This window comes from Odocoileus virginianus, chromosome 24, assembly GCF_023699985.2.
Source record: "Odocoileus virginianus isolate 20LAN1187 ecotype Illinois chromosome 24, Ovbor_1.2, whole genome shotgun sequence".
Taxonomy (NCBI): domain Eukaryota; kingdom Metazoa; phylum Chordata; class Mammalia; order Artiodactyla; family Cervidae; genus Odocoileus; species Odocoileus virginianus.
The window spans coordinates 9,531,010-9,552,629 of NC_069697.1; the positions used below are offsets into that span (position 1 = coordinate 9,531,010).

General features: G+C 38.9%; 1 protein-coding gene across 1 annotated transcript in view; it reads right to left on the bottom strand.

Annotated features, from left to right (window-relative positions):
• The window catches only part of LIN7A (lin-7 homolog A, crumbs cell polarity complex component), a 150,205-nt gene that overhangs the window by 86,039 nt on the left and 42,546 nt on the right, over positions 1 to 21,620 (bottom strand). The window contains exon 2 of the mRNA XM_020873276.2: positions 11,824 to 11,942. Within this exon, the coding sequence (XP_020728935.1) occupies positions 11,824 to 11,942 (119 nt within the window). The remainder of the gene's footprint in view (positions 1 to 11,823; positions 11,943 to 21,620) is intronic.

Genomic DNA, 21,620 nt, shown 5'->3' on the forward strand with positions numbered 1-21,620 from the left:
CACTCAGACTATATAAAAATCAAGGAAATTATGCATACAAGATGCAGTAGTCAGTTTTCAGCCCTAAATCTTATATGAAAGAAAAAAAAGAAGAAGGAAGAAGGGAAAAAAGAAGAGAGAGAGGAAGTTAGTAATTGCCTTGCATATATTTGAATTATAAGTGATACTAATTTCATTCCCTTTTCTGTGTGCAAATCACACTCAGGGATAACAGCAATCTTGTTAAAAACACCGATTTGTAACTTAACATTCATTTTAGATGGCTTGTACAAATGGACTTGTCTCCACATGTGTTGGCAATATTGAAGCAAGGGAAGGCTAAATGATTTGTTCATTGAGAAAAAAAAACGTTATGATCATTGGTGCCAAAAATAGAAGTACTGATTTCCAGTCCTATGATCTCAACAGAAGGCAGAATGTTCACTTTATCTGACTGATATAAAACACTTCTCTGAAGACTCTATTATTTTGAACTACTGTGTAAGTATTACATGTAATTACATGTTTCTGGAAATATGTACTGTTTATTTTATCATTTGCAGTAGCAAATAGAAAGGCTGGAGCTGAGTATTTATTTACCCAACAGTGACGCTAACAGCCTAGTGATGCTCATCATTACAGACGATTTGTAAGGGTCTGTTTAGATATCTGTAAGATCAATGACCCATTAGTGCAATTACAGTCTGAAATGGTTCCTGCCACACAGACCCTGTTCTTGCCACCAGAAAGTGACATGTTGATGCTATAAACACTCTTCACACTGTTTAAAACGTGTCTTCCCTCTGAAAAAGCTGCAGGAATAGAACTATAACTGTAGTTTACAAATTCTGTTTCTCATTGCTTTTGCAATTTCCTGTGATAAAATGATATTAATAGATTAGGTTCTCCAAAAAAACTCAACCAAATGAGGACACATGTTACTATTTTTATCAGTTTAAAAATCTTCATGGTATCTGTCTTTCCCATATCTAATTGATACAGAGTCTCACATAGTCTCATATTCCTACAATGCATACATGCTCAACCTTACATAATTTCATATAATCTACACCAAGGAAAACATTAATTACTTACTACATAACTATGGGTGGATTCATAGAATTGGAGGGACCTTAAGTCAGATGAACTAGTCATGAAGTTTTTCTCAACTGATACCATCACCCTTTATTAGGGAGTTTTCTTGATTTTTTGAGGAGTGAAGTGGGAGGACATATCATGGATCCTTTTGAGAGTCTAATGAAGTATATGGTGTTATCCCAAGAAAAAATGTGTAAATGTTCATGCCATTGTTTTCCCTTCGACACTGAATCACTTTACAAACAATACTCCGGCTCTCTCTGTTTTTTTTTTAATTAATCATTTCCTGGAAAATACAATAATTCCAAATTAAACAATTCATATAAAATAGGAAAACTTTGGACTACTTAAAGTATGCTTCAATAAGAAGGCTGCTTTATTTGTTTAGAAAAAGAGAAAATTTGGACTGATCTTTACAAATATTTAGATCCTTTTTAATTTCCAATCCATTAGTGTCTGTTCTCATAGCAGCAAGTGCTCAAAGCTGCAGTTCAGATCAGCTTCAACAGCAATGGGTTAAATTCTTCATCAGAGCAGAGTAGGACTTCTATCGACACCTGAGCTTTCTCTAACACACTTCAGGTTGAATCAGGTTCTAGCAAAGCCTTTATCCTGAGGTCAAATGATGTTATTTTTGGAAAGGCTGGCATCAGCAAGGAGGCCTCTGTCAGCAAAGAATGACATTTGAATCCTTTTTTCATTTAAATCATCTAAGCAGAAGTAACCTTTAAAAGAGTTTTGTAGGCTTTCCAGTTGTTGCAGATCTTCCCTGTGGATACACTGACAAGGCTTTCTCCTTTTCAACTCCCTTCCCCTCACAGATACCCTTTCAGCACTGGAAGCATCACAAATTTTCAGCTCTAAATCTCTCAGGCCAAAATGGCAACTGTTTCCAACAGTAACCATAATAAGATCAGCAAACCTGGAATCTAGGGACCACAGCCTCCTCCTTATGTCCTAATATCGCTACAAGAAAATACAGCCATGAAGAAGCATCTCTTGTCAAACTTTGCTAAGATATAGCAATCCTTTACTTAGAAAAATAAACACTGAAATTTCTGACCCAAGTTCAACCAAGCATATTAACACTTATCTTCTGGAAAGCCAAGAATCTTTTGTCAAATAAAAAGAAAACATTTTGCTCCATGCCTAAATAGAAACTTGAAAATATACATTCCAGGCTAGGGCTGTGAAATTACTGGACCACTTTCCACAGAGTAGGGAAGGCCAAGCATCTTTTAGGATAATTATCAGAGTCTGTGACATTAATTTACCCTGATGCTAAAAGAAGTAAGTCTCTATGAATAAAGTGGGAATGCCTGTCTTCACCAGAGCAAGCAAGCTGGAGGCTGGACCCAGAAATTCCACATGTAGTCCACATGTGTGCATGGTGGCAAAGAGTTCTCCTCCATTAGAAATTCTGCTTGACAAAGAAGCTTTTCACTGTTGGAGCAACTGGCCTTGAAAATACTCATGAGGTATGTTAACACACACACGTTAGGGTATCAGCATTCACAGGACAGAGAAAAATCAGAACTTCACTGAAACAATCATAGTTTTCACCCAATAATAGCATGCCAAATGGAAATGTACAGGTATTATTTTCACCATAACTGGCTACAAAATATTAGCAAAATGTCAAAGTTCAGAATTAGGTGAAGTGAACAGAGATACTCATAATTTTTTTGCTTGACACTCTTTTTTCAAAAGACACACAAAAAAAGACACTTTTCTGAGCAACCCACCAGTTCAAACATTTCTAGAGTACATGATTTGATCAAGCTTTTTTCAATTACTTAATGGTTTCTTTTTGCTTGGAAATGTGTCAAGATACACTGGGAAAAATAGAAGTCTTAGTTAGATTTTCACTTTTTAAAAGCTGAGCTTTTTCTGTAAAAAAATGAAAAATTCTATAATGTGTAATGTGCTTTCAAGATGCTCAGAAATAAGCTTTCTTGACTTCACATTCTTGTTGGCAGGAAACTTATCACAAAAGTAAGTCTGACTTTTGTGCCCCATCACATTTAGCAATGCAAATAAAATCAAAGGAAATGTAAGAGCAGCCAAGCTTTCTTTTCTTTGTCATCTGCCAACTTACACTAAGTTCAATACAAACAAAAGATATGCATAAACATAATTTGAGATACATTTTTGTTCATTCTGATCCATGTAATGCTATTCAAGATGCCATTATGTAACAAGGATGATAATTTTATACAATGAATCCATGCCACTTTATTCATATTTGAAGTAAAACTTTAAAAACATATTTTGCCATAAAATTTTTGCCAATGAAAAGAAAGAAATAAAAATATATATATTTGTTCTTACTTCATCTACAACATGAAGCCTATATATGGTGTGTATTAGTCATTCAGCTGTGTTCCGCTCTTTACGAAAGCATGCACTGTGGCTTGCCAGGCTCCTCTGTCAGTAGGATTTTCCAGGCAAGAATACTGGAGTGGGTTGCCATTCCCTTCTCCAGGGGATCTTCCCGACTCAGGGATCGAACCTGGGTCTCCTGAACTGCAGGCAGATTCTTTACCATCTGAGCCAACACGGTCTATATATTACATTAAATTAAAAACTCTTGTTCTATAGTAACCTGAAATATGACCAAATAACCCCTAGTGTTATTAACTTCTCATCATGTGGCAAGGTTTCCAGATTCCTTACTATATTTGTTTATTCTAACACTACTACACTGTCAACATTTTACTTAAAATGTGGATCCTGCTCCTAAGAAAAAAAATTCTACATTTATTTGGATGATTGATAACTATAGACTATTCTCTATATTTGTAACTAATATTTCTATTAAAACATATTAAAAGTTTGTATTATCACTAAAACCACTAAACTTTTCACCAAAATAGGCACCATTTCCTAATGGTGCTCTAAATGGTACTTCCTCTTTTAGCTAGGTACATTAGTCAAGGTATTTTGGGTGTTTTTGGTTTTTTTTTTTTTAAATCTTGTTTGACCTAAAGTTACCTTATTTTATGTAAAAAAAAAAAAAAAAAGGCTAAACAAAACCAAGATCACGGAGTTTAAGTAACTTGCCCAAGATCACACAGTTAAGTGGCCAAGCAAGGATTTGAATCCAGGCTGTCTGAATGCGTTGTCAATGTTCTTTCTGACTCCACGTAACGCTCCGTCTGTCTTTCCATTATAGTACATTATGCCATGAGTAACATCAACCAGCCTCCCTTCTCGCCTTTCTTCCTTCATTCCTCTCACTCTCCCTTTCTCCAACTCTTCTTTCTCCTTCTGTGTATCCTTGTTTCATCTCATCTTGTCACTATTGATTTGAGGATATGTTTTCTTAAGATAATTAGAAATCTATATGCTATGATATGACCAATCATTAGCCGCCTTCTCATAAAGGTAATTACATTTGCTGTTTGTGTTCTCATCCACACAGTAAATTAAGATGAACAAAAGAGCATCAAGAACAAGCGTTTGTGTCATAATGCTATGACCCATATGATTGTGAAATCAGGATTCGATGGCTCAATTTGTTTTAATACATGGCAGTGGGGGCAATGAATATGTCTATTAGCCTCCTGGGTTTTCTTAGATCTAGTCTATAGAGGCTACCATTTCTCTCCCCAATTGTTATCTATTTCATGACTTACTAAAACACTATACCTACTAATAATCTGGGACTCTACTCTTTGACAATAATAGCATTCACTGGTTTTGTAATTATTGGCTGCCAGACTGTACAAGGTGGTTGTACATGTATGATCTCTAATTATCAGAAAGACCTCAAAGCTGATGGTACTACTCCCCCTATTAAAAATTGACAAAATTTTATGGACGTCAAAAATAAGTAACTAAATTGGGGTTCAAACATTGGAGGACTTTACTACAACCTGGCTCTAATAATTTTGCTGCTCCTTCTGATCAGACAAAATATCTCGTAGTGACATTTTTTCCTACATATTAGTGGTGGGAGAATTGCAGAGATGATTCCCAAACTACACATCGCTCTAGGCAAAAATCTTACTGAAGACTAAAGGCACTTGAATAGCAGACCAATACATTCTATTTCTTTTATGTTGATTATATCTTAAAGTATATAAAACAAAGAAATTCCTTCATAAAGAAATGGTGTGGGAGTTAGATGGGGTGGGAAGTGGTGCTGGAAGGTTAGTAAGCTCCATCCTAAGGAAGAAAAAAAAAAGTGTAAGAGCAAGTGGGAGCTAGAAGCAAACAAAATATGACCAAATGCATGAGACACCTAATATGCATTGGTCCTTATATCAGATACCAATTTTACATAGTTTCAAAATGATTTATCACTGCTTACTAAACATACAACCTACCTTTTAAAAATTAACTTTGTTTTATAGCAGTGAAAGGGCTGATAAAAGCTTATAACCTTTTGCCAAGGTAAATTTGGCTCTGTAACTGTTTTAGTATCAGTCAGGATAGCTGGGTATTGCTGTGGTATGATAACCCCAATGTCATGGGGGCTGAGAGTAGCAAAGATTTTTTTTTTTGCTGAGCCGATAAGTTCATTAAGAGCTGGCTAAACCCTGTATTTCTCACTTTCTCACTCAGTAATCCAGGATGATTGATTATCACATAAAACATCATTTTGTTGTTGTTCAGTCATTAAGTTGTGGCCAACTCTATGCAACCCCATTAACTGCAGCATGTCAAGTTTCCCTATCCTTCACTATCTCCCAGAGTTTGCTCAAACTCGTGTCCATCAGGTCACATGAAAAGGGCAGGAACACAGCAAACACTGCACTGACTCAAAGGCTTCCATGAGGGAATGGCATGCGTAACCTCAACTCGCATTTCCTTAGCCAACGCGGCTCCTGTAACCCCATGGAGCTTAACGGAGGATGCGGAAGTCCAACTGCAACATGTGCTAAGGAGACAAGAGAACTACAATGTTTTTCAATGATCCTGTGTAGAGTCGGTTTTATTTTCTTATTCTAGAGTTCTACTACATCAGAAGTTACTAACACATACCATCTGGTGATTGCCCAAGGAAGGCAGTCTTTGGTAACTATGTCATTCAGGTCTGTATATTTGGTGACAGGCATACTAGTGGGAGTGAGTGCTCACCATAGTCTGTATACACCAGAGCAGTAAGCACATGACTCTGAAAAGCAGGAAGCCTAGATGCCTTAAAACTTGGAAGATAACGGTAGTAAATAGATGGCTAATTCTTTTTTTTTTTTTAATCATTTTAGTTTCAGAAAGAAATTTTTGGTATTCTGTTGCAGAAATTGGATGTCCTCTTAAAATATGACCATTCCTATATTATTGATTTCTTACTCTGAGGCATGAAGAATACAAAGCGTTGGAGGAAAGTCCATATCTTGCCAATTGAGCTATTTGAACTGCATTTCAATTATCTTAGGAAATTCTCTTATCAAAAAATCAGCATTTAATAATCCTTTTATTTCAATCCTTATTTTCCCCTATATTTTAATTTATAAGTTTGGATCACTCAAGTTAATTAACACAGGGATGAACCAAAACTTGAGAAAGCCACTTAAAGTCACAGAAATAGTTTTTGCTGGGAATATAAGGAGAATAAATTTATAAATTTCACCTCTCATTCTAAACTTTGTATGAACTTTCCTTGTGAACCAATGCCTTTCACTTTGGAAAAGCAGCATCACTTGTCACTCCATTTTTCTGTCATGTACTCCAAAATTACTTGTACTGAATAGGTACAAGTAAATTATTAATCAGTCCTTTTAAAATCACTGAGCAAAAAAACACAATCAAGACAAGTATTGCCAACCACTATCTGAATTCTGTGAATAAAGCTCTGCATGGACTGTCATTCAAGTGTAACTCATTTATTAATAGATCAGTGCTTTATTTGTTGTATATATAGATGGCCTTATTTCAGTACTGATCACAACAAAACCTTTTCAGTGTTTTTTATAGCCTAAATAAAATTAGTTAAGTAGAGAAAACATGCAATCTCTTTTAATTATCCATTTTCATAAAAAAATTAAATTTCATTAAATTATTCTCCCCATATAAGTGCTGCACATATGCCAGAAGCTGATTCAGTGGCTTTAGCTGAATGTAAAGCAAAATATAGGACTGCCTCAACATAAAATAATAATTACCATTAACACTTATGTATGGGGGAAAAAAAAAAAAACTACAAAAAACTGCAATAGGTTGTTCTGCCTTCTTTGTAAGCATAATTTGGGTTTTACAGTCTTGTTGGCAGTGGGATGACCTGCACCTATTCTTTGCTCCAGTGAATGCAACTAAGAACGATGCCTCAGACTTCCATGGTAGCACACAGATAGGAAGCCACCTGCCAGGGCAGGAGGCATGCGTTCCATCCCTGGTCCAGGAGAATCCACATACCGCAGAGCAACTAAGCCCGTGTACCCAACTCCCAAGCCCACACTCGAACCCGCAAACCACAACTCCCGAGCCTGAGCGCCACGACTCCCGGAGCCTGAGCGCCACGACTCCCGGAGCCTGAGCGCCACGACTCCCGAGCCTGAGGGCCACGACTCCCGGAGCCTGAGCGCCACGACTCCCGGAGCCTGAGCGCCACGACTCCCGAGCCTGAGCGCCAAGACTCCCGAAACCTGAGGGCCACGACTCCCGAAACCTGAGCGCCATGACGCCCGAGCCTGAGCGCCACGACTCCCGGAGCCTGAGCGCCACGACTCCCGAAACCTGAGGGCCACGACTCCCGAGCCCGAGCGCCACGACTCCCGGAGCCCGAGGGCCACGACGCCCGAGCCTGAGCGCCACGACTCCCGAGCCCGAGCGCCACGACTCCCGGAGCCTGAGCGCCACGACGCCCGAGCCTGAGCGCCACGACTCCCGGAGCCTGAGCGCCACGACTCCCGGAGCCTGAGCGCCACGACTCCCGAAGCCGCGAGCCTGCGCTCCACCAGGAGAAGCCACCACAGTGAGAGCCTGTCTACCACAATAAAGAGTAAGCGTCCACTCACTGCAGCCAGAGAAAACCACAGACAGCACCAAAGCCCAACACAACCAAAAAATAAACAATGATGGCTAAACAAGAAGGACGCCTCTGTAGTTCTAGATCTTTTCTCCTCCTGTGATGACAACATGTATAACTTTCACACTGTAAAGTATTAACTGGCAAATATTTCTGAAAACTCAAATAATTTAATCAGAGAGACTGAGTATTATTCTTATTATGAATAAGAAATGCACACTTCTCTTCAGTGGTTTCACTCCAGCATAACAGACAATACCGAAGAGACCAGGAGTAAAATTAAAGCTAATTTTCAGGTAGTCAGCATCTTACATCATACTTCTTAGTTGTACTTTTCTTTACTGGCTTGTGGATTTACCTATCAGTTAACATACATTCATATCTTATATTTTACTGAATAACTTTCATTAGATGAGGTCACAATGTTATTCTATGATTCAGAATTGCTGTGTACACATTGGCTACTTTTATCATTACTTCCTATAGTTAACATAAAAATACTATAAGGATAATAAAAATTCAAAACTTAAATATAAACAACACCATGCAACTACTATGAAATGTTAGCTGAGATGAAGGGACCAAATCAATGTTTATATAACATGTATTGCCTTTAAAATTATTACTAAGGACAGTAATGTGAATATAGACTAATTTTATTAATGTAATTTATAAAATGTAAGGTAGATAAATTATATCATCTTTTTTCTCCCTTCTAAAACTTCTGAACTGCTTATACATCAGTTATAAATTCCAAGGACCATTAATGATAGCATACTTTACCACAGAGTTTATAAGATGTATTTATAATATCTATACAATGGCTCCATATTTCTTTACATTTTTCCTTTTTTTACTCGAATCTTCTCTTTCCGTAGCAAACTCTTTAAAGAAAAAGGCCTGTGCGTTTATTTGAACAGGTATCTACACTGCATTAACATCTCGATCATTAGCTTCTCCCCTGATCTTCAGACGTAGAAGTCTACCAGACATCTCTAGGTGGATTTCGGAAAAGAACCATCAGTTTGCTATATCCAGATCAGAGTGCTTGTATAGTCTACTCCAAACCTCGTCCACCCCTGAGGATTCCCATCTCGTTACATCACATTGATCCAATTGTTCAGGTCAAATATAAGAATCCGTTGAGACTTCCATCATTCATATACTCCATAAGTCAATTCCTATTGTCTTTATTCTCAAAACCATATATATTGAATCTGACAACTCCCTACAACTTGCATTGTAGCCACCTTCATCCGGGCTGCCATCATCTCATCTCCTGAACTGCTCATTACCTTATTACTGATCTCTTTGTTTCCACTCTTGCATGGACCCATGTATTCTCAGCAGTCAGAAAAACATTTTTAAAAAGCTGAGCAGGTGAGGTCAAAATGCTCCAAGGGCTTCCTATCATGCTTAGGATAGAATCCAGTGTTCTCACCATGGTCTGTGAAGCCTATTGTTTCCTGCTCTCTAGCTACCTCTAGGAAGTCTACCTTCCTTATTTCACTGAAGGCATAGACGGCTTTTGGACTATTGCTTCCATGGATTAAGGTTAATTCTTGTCTCTGGGATTTTCCATTTGTGGTTTGCTCTGCCTGGAACACTATCCCCTCCAATACCTGTGTGATTTGTTCCGTGACTTCAATTATTTTCTGATCACTCTAATTTAAGAGAGTCCTACCTGTACTCCCCTAATCCTGCTTCATTTCTCTCCATAGTGCCATTTTCTGACATTGTATTATATATTTATTAATCACCATTTTCTCACTGGAATTTAAGTTCCATAAAAGTAGAGACTTTACATGGGTCACAAGCCAAATTCCCAATGAGCAGAGAGATATATTTAATGGATACTACTCTTCAGTTAATTCCGTGGAAAATAGAAAGGTGACAGAATATCTAAGATGAAAAGTCAGCCACCAAATCCCAGGAGAGTAGCACTCTGTGAAGGAAGAACAGAGTATATAGGGGATGTAGCCTTAGTCTACACAGTGACTGCGGGAGGCCCGCGGGGTTTCTCGTATCTTATACCTTTCCCACTGAGCAGTGGATGGCCGAGAATTCATACACTTGGAGAAATTTTCTTTCAGTCTTTGGTCAAATTCACAGATTAAAACTTAGAGATAGAATTATGGCTACTTCCTTAAGCTGTATGCACTGTAAACAAAAATTAAGTAGTTAACAACCTCAGTGTAGTAAAGATTTAGCACAAGCACCATCTAAGTCAAATCCTAGCAAAATTCAAATATTAACCTCGTTGGGTAGGCATGGCTTAAATATGCAGTGAAAGAGGTTTTGTGTATCTTAAATGTTAGTCACGTGAGGCTCTCTATTTAGTGACAACTCAGAAGCTAGCGCTGTTCAGGCAGAGAACATGCATTAACCACAAACACAGTTGCACAGTGGAAGGCTGAGGACCTTCCCTCATGGTAGAGTGGATAACAATCTGCCTGCCAATGCAGGGGATGCAGGTTCAAGCCCCAGTTTGGGAAGGTCGCACATGCTATGGAGCAACGAAGCCCACGTGCCACTCCTGGCCGGCGCACAAGAGGCCGCGAGTCACAGCCACTGAGTCCGCGTGCCGTGATGACTGGAGCCTGCACTCCTAGGGCCCGTGTGCCACAGCTGCTGAAGCCCACACACCCTAGGGGCAGCAAGTCACAACTATAAGCCCTTGTCTGCAACTACTGAAGCCAGCACCCTTAGAACTTGCGTTTCACAGAAGAGAAGTCACTACAGTCAAGAGAAGTCACTACAAACAAGAGCAGCCCGCAAACCACAGCTAGCGAGTAGAGCCCGCTCTCCACAACTAGAGAAAGTCCACCAACAACAAAGACTCAGCACAGCCAAGAGTAAATATATAAATAATAAATAAATATAGCAGTGTTTATGTCAAAAAAATTTTTTTTTTTTTAAAGAGGAAGGTTGATACAAGCTTCTCTGAGAGATGCATACTCTCTGCTACATAGACCCTCTTGGAAGCCATTGGGATCAACTGACTTTGGAAAGGATGACAGTATATAATTTACTAATTGAGGACTTCGGGCAGGACAAATAATGCTGGATATAGGTACTTTAGGTGCTAATTAAATGTGGAAGAGGTGATGGGCTTACTGAATAAAGCATTGTAGAGTATATACCTTAAGTGAACTATCTTATAACCTGTGAAATTCATTAATTGACTAGTCAGTTCCACCACAAATTAATAAAAAATTCAAACAGTCATTTTAAACACACTTATTCTACCTCAGGCTTTTTGAAACCATTAATAGGAAAGCATTGCAAAAATTTGTTGAAGAGCATATCAGCCTGTTCCCATTACTGCACTAGACAGTAATTTTCGGATACCTATAACTTTAGTCAGTAGTGAGTTACTCTTTCAGATTTACCTGAGAAAGATTTAGTTGAGTGTTCTTTTAAGAAAAGCTCAGTTCCCATTAATGATGACTACTTATACCTGAATTTCCAGATGACTTCAAGTGACTACTAAAAAGTTTAGACTCTGTGTCAGAGTCACCCACTGAAGTAGTCACTTCATGGGTACCAGAAGCTCAACATTTGGTTGTACATGAATGCATAAATCCTAACTGAATCTAATTTTGGAATTTAGCAGACTAAATTATATTTTATCATCTGTCTAAGCAGTTAAAAAACAGAAAGCTTAAGCTGAAGTTACACTCTTAACTAGTTCAACTGTTTGTGTGGAAAAGACATGCTTTCTATTCAGAAGGCATAGAGCAGAATATAGTTATAAAATATTAGTCCCATACCTCTCGAATAGCAGTACAAAACTCACTCTGAAGCACTTTTTTGAGGGATTGTAGTTTGTGCACTGGTACTTCTCCAGATTCCTGTAGTTTTTCCAGTAATTCAATTGCTCTGGCAACATCTGAATGAAAAAAAGAAAATCAAAATGGAGAGAGACATGCGGTAAACTGTATCTTATCAAAAAGTACCATTACTCCAATTAAACAGTGACTATGAAAAGTAAGTGGAATTTATTGCAAAACCAGAATTTACAATTCATAATTTTTTAATCTCATTTTTTGGTAAAAGGTCATTTAAATCTGTTCCATACCACTTGTCAAATAATACATCTTCCTCAATGGTATTTCTCATATGTTATTTCTGTTACACAAATTAGTCTGAATATTCTTTCAAAAAAGAGCAGGAAGCAGGTCTTTTGTATATTCTGATACCCCAATAACGAAATGAGTTCTATCAATTTTACCTCTGAGAGGCTTTTTTTCAGTTTTTCTTTTCTCATTCCAAATTTATCAAACCTGCGTGTTTACATTTATCAGTATGATGATCTGATTTATGTGCATCTTCTCTACTTGTCTATAATCTCCTTGAGGGTAAGAATTTAATTGGGCTTATTCACCACTGCATCCTCAGAGTCTGGTGTAAACCAGTAAATAAATACTTGATATCATATTTATGAAAGAATGAACAAGCTCTCTCCATTTTACTGCCATTGCATTATTGCAGACCCTCAACGTCATCTCTCCTCTGTCCAACTGGAATCATTTATTCTCCTCCAACCACTTCATATGATCCATAAAGTTGTCTTCTGAAAATAAAAATCTGATCATGTACCCACCTAGCCATCTCTTAGCACCAAAAGAGTTTTTCAACAACAACTAGCTTAAATGCTTCTCTTTCACCTGATGATATATATCAAGAAACACAGTCGTTTATAACCATAGCTTTAAAATTCCCAGGATGGTTTTGTACTGTCAAGAAAAAATGATAAGATGAAGGCCATTTAAAAAATATTTACAGTGATCTCTTCTACCTCTGTTGCTGTGGCCAATAACTCACTGAAAAGACACTGAGACAGTACATACAGAGATTTTCAATTCCTACATAATTAACTCTAGGAAGTACCCATATCCCTGCCATCAGATTATTAATTAATTAAATAATTCATTCATTCATCCATCCATCACTTTATATACTTGGCACTAAGACTGACAGGAAGAATAAGACAAGCTTCCTTTCTGAACACACAATCAGATGAGGGGAAAAAAACATAACAGTATAGTCATCCGTCATAATAAGACTGAAAGTGAAAGTCGCTCAGTTGTGTCTGACTCTCTGAGACCCCATGGACTATACAGTCCATGGAACTGTCTAGGCCAGGATACTGGAGTGAGTAGCTTTCCTTTCTCCAGGGGATCTTCCCAACCCAGGGACTGAACCCAAGTCTCCTGCATTGCAGGCATCTTCTTTACCAGCTGAGCCACAAGGAAAGCCCAAGAATACTGGAGTGGGTAGCCTATCCTTTCTCCAGGGGATCTTCCCGACCCAGGAATCGAACTGGGGTCTCCTGCATTACAGGCAGATTCTTTATCAACTGAGCTTTCAGGGGAAGCATTGCTACCACCTAAAAATCCAGGTGGGGTTGGCATAGGTTTATGTATTTAACCAAAGACAAGAACCAAAAAGTAACTTTAATGGAGGAGACTCCCTTGAAGTATTGCCAATTGCGGCCCAAGGAAGCACAAATCATGAAATCAGTAAGACACTGTCAGTTTTAAAAATCTGTCTTTCTGTACATTAACTGAAAGTCAATATAGTCAGTTGGACAAAACCAGTTGCATCCACAATCAATAAGATTAAGTTCTTAGCTTGCTAAGAACTGTATGCACTTCTAACTACATGAAAGACTCTATCTAGATTCCAATAGGTACTTGGAGCTCTCAACATGTTTAAAACTGTGCTTGTTATATTTTTTCCTGAAAGTAGCTCTTCTCTTCTTACATTCCACATTTCCATTAATAGCATCTCCACCCAGCCGTATTTCCATTAATAGCATCTCCACCCAGCCTGTCTTCCAAGCCAGACCATGGCATCATCTTTTACATTCACCTCCACATGTAATTAGTCAGCAAGTGCTATAGGTTCAATCTCAAAATGCCTTTTGAATGGAAACCCTGTGCTTTATTGCTTCAGGGAACCTTTATTATTTTCCACCTAGGGACTATAATATCTCCTAATGTTCTTTAAATGGCTTTTCTTTTTCAGTCCACTCTCCACACTGCTCCTAGAGTGATAAACCTCATTATTATACTCCCCTGCATAAAACCTATTTCTGGCTTCCTGTTGCACAGGGTGAAGTTCAGACCATTTATGAATACATACAAAGCCCTTAACAATCAACCTCTTCTGACTCATCTCTAAAAACCTCCTCCTGCCAAACTTACAGATTGATCATCCAAAGTTTTTGCTATTCTAGAACACAACACAGAACACCATGTCTCTGTGATTTTGAACATATCATCCCCTGTTCCTGGAATGCAATACTTTATTCACCCAGTAGTGCCAGGCATGAGAGACAGTGGTAATAGAGACCACCGGTTGCTCTTGCTTTCATGGCATTCACAGGTCGGAAGGACCACAGATACCTAATAAAGGGGGCATGAGCTATAAAAGCAGCTCTATAGGCTAGTACATGGATGTCTAACCAGGATATGGAGCATCATCCAGGAGGTCAGTGAGGGGCTCTTTGTGAAAATGACGGCTAAGCGGAGCCCTAGGTAGGAGGTACAGATGAGGAAAAGGAGAAAAAAGGTCCAGGCAAACAAATGCAGACTACTGAAGTTTTATCAGGAGAGTGTGGGGCATTCAAAGAACTGAGAGTTTAATATGTTCGAAGTTGAAACCAGATCAAGAGTAGCAAGAAATGCAGTAGAGAGAAATCACATCATGGAGGTTGTGACAGGTCATGTAAGGAGGACTTGGCCTAGACAGCCTCTCCTTAAACATGTCTTCCCTGACTCTCCAAGGCAGATTCAGTTGCTATCATATTGGTATTCCCACAGTCCTTTGTTCACTTATCCACTGTAATAATTACTACTCTCTGTGATAGCTCTTTTTATATGTATGTCTCCCTCCTTCACCCTGCAAATACATAAGATTTTTGAGAGGTCAGGAGCAGTGTATTATTTATCATCATATCCATAGTTCAATGAAGAGTCCTTGACAAATACTGGGTGTTTATATTTGTTGAATGAATGATAGATTAGTTGATGAGACTAGAAAAGAAGAGGTTCGAGGCCTATGTCTAGGTGGACATATAACTAACTTCTCATGAGAATAAGCCTCCAGATCACTATCAGCTTTGGCCAAGACTGGGTTGAGTCTGACATGCAGAAAGATGAAAGCCTGAATGTGTAGGCTAAAGGGTATCAAGTGACTGACCTGGAATTTCAGAAAGCTGAAAATGGCTATTCAGGAGTTCTTATCTTGGGCCGCACTTTAAAATTACCTGGGGCACATTTAGAAATTATTTATTTTCCCCTCAATTTCACTGAGACATATTTGACATAGAACATTGTGTTAGTTTAAGTGTACAACGTAATTATTTGATATATGTATATTGCAAAATGATTGCCACAATAAGTTATGAATGCCTGAGACTCACCCCAAATGAATTAAACCAGAATATATGGTACAGTGGTCCTCGATCTTGGCTGCAGACTGGAACCACGTGGAGAGCTTTGACAATCTTGGGTGCCTGGACCTCACAGAGAGACTCCAGTGTGACTGGCACAGGTGGGGCCTGAGCGAGAGCTTTTGGAAGCCCTCAGGGGGATGCCAATGGTTGATAAAGGCCGTGTTTGAGAACCCCTGGTCTAGTTCGCATGGGTGTTTTTACAGCCCAGTGTGATTCAAATGTGCATGCTGAGAACCTCTGCTAGAAATGAATGGCTCTAAAACATGAGTGTGCCTAAGAATCCCTTGGGGAAATGTATTAAAATATAGGTTCCTGACATCCCCCCCACTGCCACTTGAGGGATATTGATTCAGGAGGCATAAGGATAAGGCTCGGGAATTTTAAAATTATTCAAGTGATTTTTTAGTTTTAGCTTTTATAAAAAAAAATTATTAGTGCATGGTTGATTTAAAATGTATTAAAAACATAAATAAAATATTGTATTTGTATTAGTTTCTGCTATACAGTAAAGGGAATCAGTCACACATAAACATATATCCACTCTTTTTTAAGATTCTTTTCCCATATGGGTAATTATTGAGTATTAAGTAGAGTTCCCTGTGCTATACAGTAGGTTCTTACTAGTTACCTGTTTTATATGGAGCAGTGTGTATATGTAAATCCCAAGATTCAAGTGATTCCAAAGTTGTTGTTTCACAGAGATATGAACAAAATGACAGTTCAGGTTTCCTTTCGTCCCAGCATTCCCCAAACTCCTGCACTTTCTATTATTCTTTGACATCCTATTTAACAGGAAATTGAATGGGATTCTTTTGAAAGTCTTGAAATTATTGATAGAAGTCCATAAATGAAAGTAAGTAGTGTCAAGTATCTACGCTATTCTGAAACAGTGCTCCTAGCAAAGGCTGGTCACCCTGACTGCTGTGGAGTCGTAAAACCAGCCTGCTCCCCAGACTTGCATAATTGTATTCACAATCTCTTCAGTGTGGAATTCAGTCATCGGGTTCTTTAAGATTCCAGATGATTCCTATGACCATTCAAAATTGAGAAATACTGTTCAAAAATGAGCTATCAAGGAAACTAGCCACCCTTCACTCCACCAAAAATTACTAAAAGCTGGGCCAGCTCTGTTACATTATACCATAGGCCTTTTCCAGTATATATGAAGAGGTAACTGTGAGATGAAAAAAAAAAAAATTCATGAAGGATTGTTGCGTCATTAACTTTGGACAAAATACTAGGTCTTTTCCTCTCTTCAACTTGCCAAGCAAGGCGTGTTCCTGCAGCCACCGGGGGTCGCCTGCAGAGGGAGACGGCCGCCTTCCTGGCTGCACAGGTGATCTGCCTGCCCACCGCCCATCGGGTCAGAGGCGGAGCCGTGGACAGCAGGGGCACCAGAGCCGGCTCGCTGGCACCCACCCAAGCGAATCTAGCAGGGTGAGGTCATGGCATTATACAGCAGTTGGTAAAAGCCAAAAGAAGCCCCAAAACTAAGAATGGCAGAGATCGGGTCCTTGCAGCCTAGGTCTGGCTGGTGCTGCCAAGATGTGGTGAGTGACAAATTGGATGTTAAAATGCAGTTTAAGTGGAGTTTAAAATTAATTCTGATTTCCTTTAGCTCTATAAAAGTACCAGAAACCAGCAAGGCCCAAGATCTGTAAGGAAGTCAAATAAACCTTTCAATAAGTGAAATAATTGTTCTTAAAACAACTGCAATAAATTGTGTGTAGTTTATTTACGAGTCCCCTTAAGGTTCTTGCTGAGAACCTTACACCCACTTTATGAAACTTTTCTACAAAATTTGGTTACTAACACAGAAGTCTGGGTTTACCAGGATAGCTCACATTGGACAGAATATTAGAAAAGGACTGGGGAGGCTGCTTGATAAATACTAAGCAAGCAAGAAGATCTCAGAAGCTTCTCCTAAAATGAGCTCCTCCTCTCGTGTACCAACTCTCAGGTCCATACCTCCATTAGCTATCCTATTATCTAAGCACAGACCTTGGGCATTGCCTTTGCCCCTCCTCACTCTCCCTCACACTCTGGATTCCATTAATCTCACTTCAAAAAGCAACCATAACAGTAAACCTTTACTTAATATCTATGGAGTAGGAGTCACTGCAAGCCAAGAGCTTTCCATCTCTTTACCCATTTTGTCCTTCTAACAACCCTGTGTGCTGCATGCCTGCAAAGTCACTTCAGTTGTGTCTGACTCTGTGACCCCATGGACTGTAGCCCGCCAGACTCCTCTGTCTATGGGATTCTCCAAACAAGAATGCTAGAGTGGGTTTCCATGTCCTTCTCCAGGGGATCTTCCTGACCCAGGAACTGAACCCTGTCTTTTATGTCTCCTGCATTGGTAGAAGGGTTGTTCTTTATCACTGAGCCACCGGGGAAGCCCCTAACAACCTTATGTGGCAGTAAATATCCACATTTTACAATGAGAAAATTGAGGCTTACAGTGACTTTAAGTATTTCAGTAACAAATAGGAGACCTGGGTTTGGAGTCTGGCTCTAAGTGATTCCAGACCCTGTGCCTTTTATTTTCATTCCAATAATAGATTTTCTTTTAGAAGCTGTTTCCTTCAACATTCAATACTTTTATAATAGCCCTGTGTCCTGCAGGCGTCTTTGGTCAGAGGCTGAGCTCTTAATTTCCCTTTCTCAATAAAGATTAACCTCTACTTCATTTACCAGTACACCTCTCTCAAGTAATATTCAGTGGTCATCAGAATTATCTGGAGAGCTTTTCTTTAATTCATTTATTTATTTTGGCTTATGGGATCTTAGATCCCCGACCAGGGACTGAACTCAGGTCCTGACAATGAAAACACTGAGTTCTAACCACTGAACTTCAGGAATTCCCTGGAGAGCTTTTAAATGACAGGGAAGAATTTTTATCAGCCTTTGCAACCTTGCAACCCACTGGAATCACCTGCAGGAATTGAAAATAAACAAACATACCAACAAAAACCAGATACCTAGATCCTAGCTACATATTATTTCTGATTTCACTGTTCTCGCATGTGGCCTGGGCATCAGAACCTTCAGAGCTCCCCCGTGATATGATGTGTGGTGCTGCTGACAATCACTGCTATGGTCTCTTAAGGAGTACTCTGTGGGTTCTAAAAACAATGTTACTTATAATACTAACTGCTGTCATGTATCGACTTTACTACAGCATGAATTTTCAACATTTTCCTTCTCTTAGCACTATGAGGTGCATACTATTATCTCCATTTTACAGGAAAGGAAACTGAGACCCATAGAGTTAAAATTACCTCTCTGGAGAAAGAGCTAGTAAGTTGCAGAGTTAGGATTTGAAGCCTGGCAGTATGGCTCTAGAATCTGGACTACATTTGAGATATGGCTCAGGAAAGCATATTCTTAAAATCATTCCCAGCACTTCTTATCCAAGCCTGTTAACAGAGATTAAGCTAATCTGATCAATAAATCCTTGCTTGGGACTGAAATCAGTGGTTCTCAAATTTTAGTCAACAACAACAAAAAATTAACCCTGTACCATTTATTAAATATTAAGATGAAAAAAAAAAAAAGAAGAAGCTGACAAGGAAGTTTTGAAATTTTGTCTTTTACTAGTCATCTTGGGTGGTGCTGATGCAGGAAGTGGTCCACAAATGCACTTTGTAGGTTAATGATAGTTTAATATGCAATCCAGAAAAACTTGAGTTAAAGGCCATCATTCACTTTCATTTGCCTTACTTAGATCATCTTATAAAATCCTCAAAAATATGTAAAAGGATTACTTACTACTGTCCTCACTGAATAGTTAAAGAAGAACTTTAAAAAACAGCTAAGGCTGAGAAAGATGAATTATCTGGCTCAACGCTACATAGCTAGGGAATGGTAGAGTCAGAATTCAAGATCAGATGTGTCAGACTCCAGTGCCCAGGCTTATTTATTGTTCTATCCTGCTGTTAAAAAGGATTAGAAATCAAACAATAAAGGTACTGCAAACTTATTTTTAAATACCGCATCATTGCAAACGGAGGCAAACAGACATAACATCACCCAAAGTCCTGGAAGATAACCCTTCAATATATTATAGTATAATCAATGTATTCTTGCCTTGAGAAACCCATGAACAATATGAAAAGGCAAAAAGACAGGACACTGAAAGATGAACTCGCTAGGTTGGGAGGTGCCCAACATGTTACTGGAGATCAGTGAAGAAATAACTCCACAAAGAATGAAGAGACAGAGCAAAAGCAAAAACAACACCCAGTTGTGTATGTGACTGGTGATGGAAGCAAGGTCCAATGCTGTAAAGAGCAATATTGCATAGGAACCTGGATTGTTAGGTCCATGAATCAAGGCAAATTGGAAGTGGTCAACAGGAGATGGCAAGAGTGAAAGTCAACATTTTAGGAATCAGCAAACTAAAATGGACTGGAATAGGTGAATTTAACTCAGATGAACATCATATCTATGACTGTGGGCAAGAATCCCTGAGAAGAAATGAAGTAGCCATCCTAGTCAACAAAAGAGTCTGAAATACAGTATTCGGATGCAATCTCAAAAATGACAGAATGATCTCTGTTCATTTCCAAGGCAAACCATTCAATATCACAGTAATCCAAGTTTATGTCCTGACCAGTAATGCTGAAGAAACTAAATTTGAACGATTCTGTGAAGACCTGCAAGACCTTTTAGAACTAACACCCAAAAAAGATATCCTTTTCATTACAGGGGACTGGAATGCTGAAGTAGGAAGTCAAGAAACAACTGGAGTAACAGGCAAATTTGGCCGTGGAGTATGGAATGAAGCAGGGCAAAGTCTAATAGAGTTTTGCCAAGAGAACACACGGTCATAGCAAACACCCTCTTCCAACAATACAAGAGAAGACTTTACACATGGACATCACTAGATGTTCAACATCGAAATTAGATTGATTATATTCTTTGCAGCTAAAGATGGAGAAGCTCTGTACAGTCAGCAAAACCAAGACCGGGGCTGACTGTGGCTCAAATCATAAACTCCTTACTGCCAAGTTCAGACTTAAATTGAAGAAAGTAGGGAAAACCACTAGACCATTCAGGTATAACCTAAATCAAATCCCTTATGACTACACAGTGGAAGTGAGAAATAGATTTAAGGGACTAGATTTGATAGAGTACCTGAGGAACTATGGATGGAGGCTCGTGACACTGTACAGAAGACAGGGATCAAGACCATCCACAAGAAAAAGAAATGCAAAAAAGCAAACTGGCTGTCTGTGTAGGCCTTACAAATAGTTGTGAGAAGAGAAGCGAAAAGCAAAGGAGAAAAGGAAAGATATTCCCATTTGAATGCAGAGTTACAAAGAATAGCCAGGAGAGATAAGAAAGCCTTCCTCAGCGATCAATGCAAAGAAATAGAGGAAAACAATACGGTGGGAAAGACTAGAGATCTCTTCAAGAAAATTAGAGATACCAAGGGAACATTTCACGCAAAGATGGGCACAATACAGGACAGAAAGGGTGTGGACCTAACAGAAGCAGAAGATATTAAGAAAAGGTGGCAAGAATACAAAGAACTATACAAAAAAGATCTTCATGACCCAGATAATCACGATGGTGTGATCACTCACCTAGAGCCAGACATCCTGGAATGTGAAGTCAAGTGGGCCTTAGAAAGCATCACTACAAACAAAGCCAGTGGAGGTGATGAAATTCCAGTTGAGCTATTTCAAATCCTACAAGATGATGCTGTGAAAGTGCTGCACTCAACATGCCAGCAAATTTGGAAAACTCAGCAGTGGCCACAGGACTGGAAAAGGTCAGTTTTCATTCCAATCCCAAAGAAAGGCAATGCCAAAGAATGCTCAAACTACCGCACAATTGCACTCATCTCACACGCTAGTAAAGTAATGCTCAAAATTCTTCAAGCAGGCTTCAACAATATGTGAACTGTAAACTTACAGATGTTCAAGTTCGTTTTAGAAAAGGCAGAAGAACCAGAGATCAAATTGCCAACATCCAATGGATCATCAAAAAAGTAAGAGAGTTTCAGAAAAACATCTACTTCTGCTTTATTGACTATACGAAAGTCTTTGTGTGGATCACAACAAACTGGAAAATTCTTCAAGAGATGGGAATACCAGA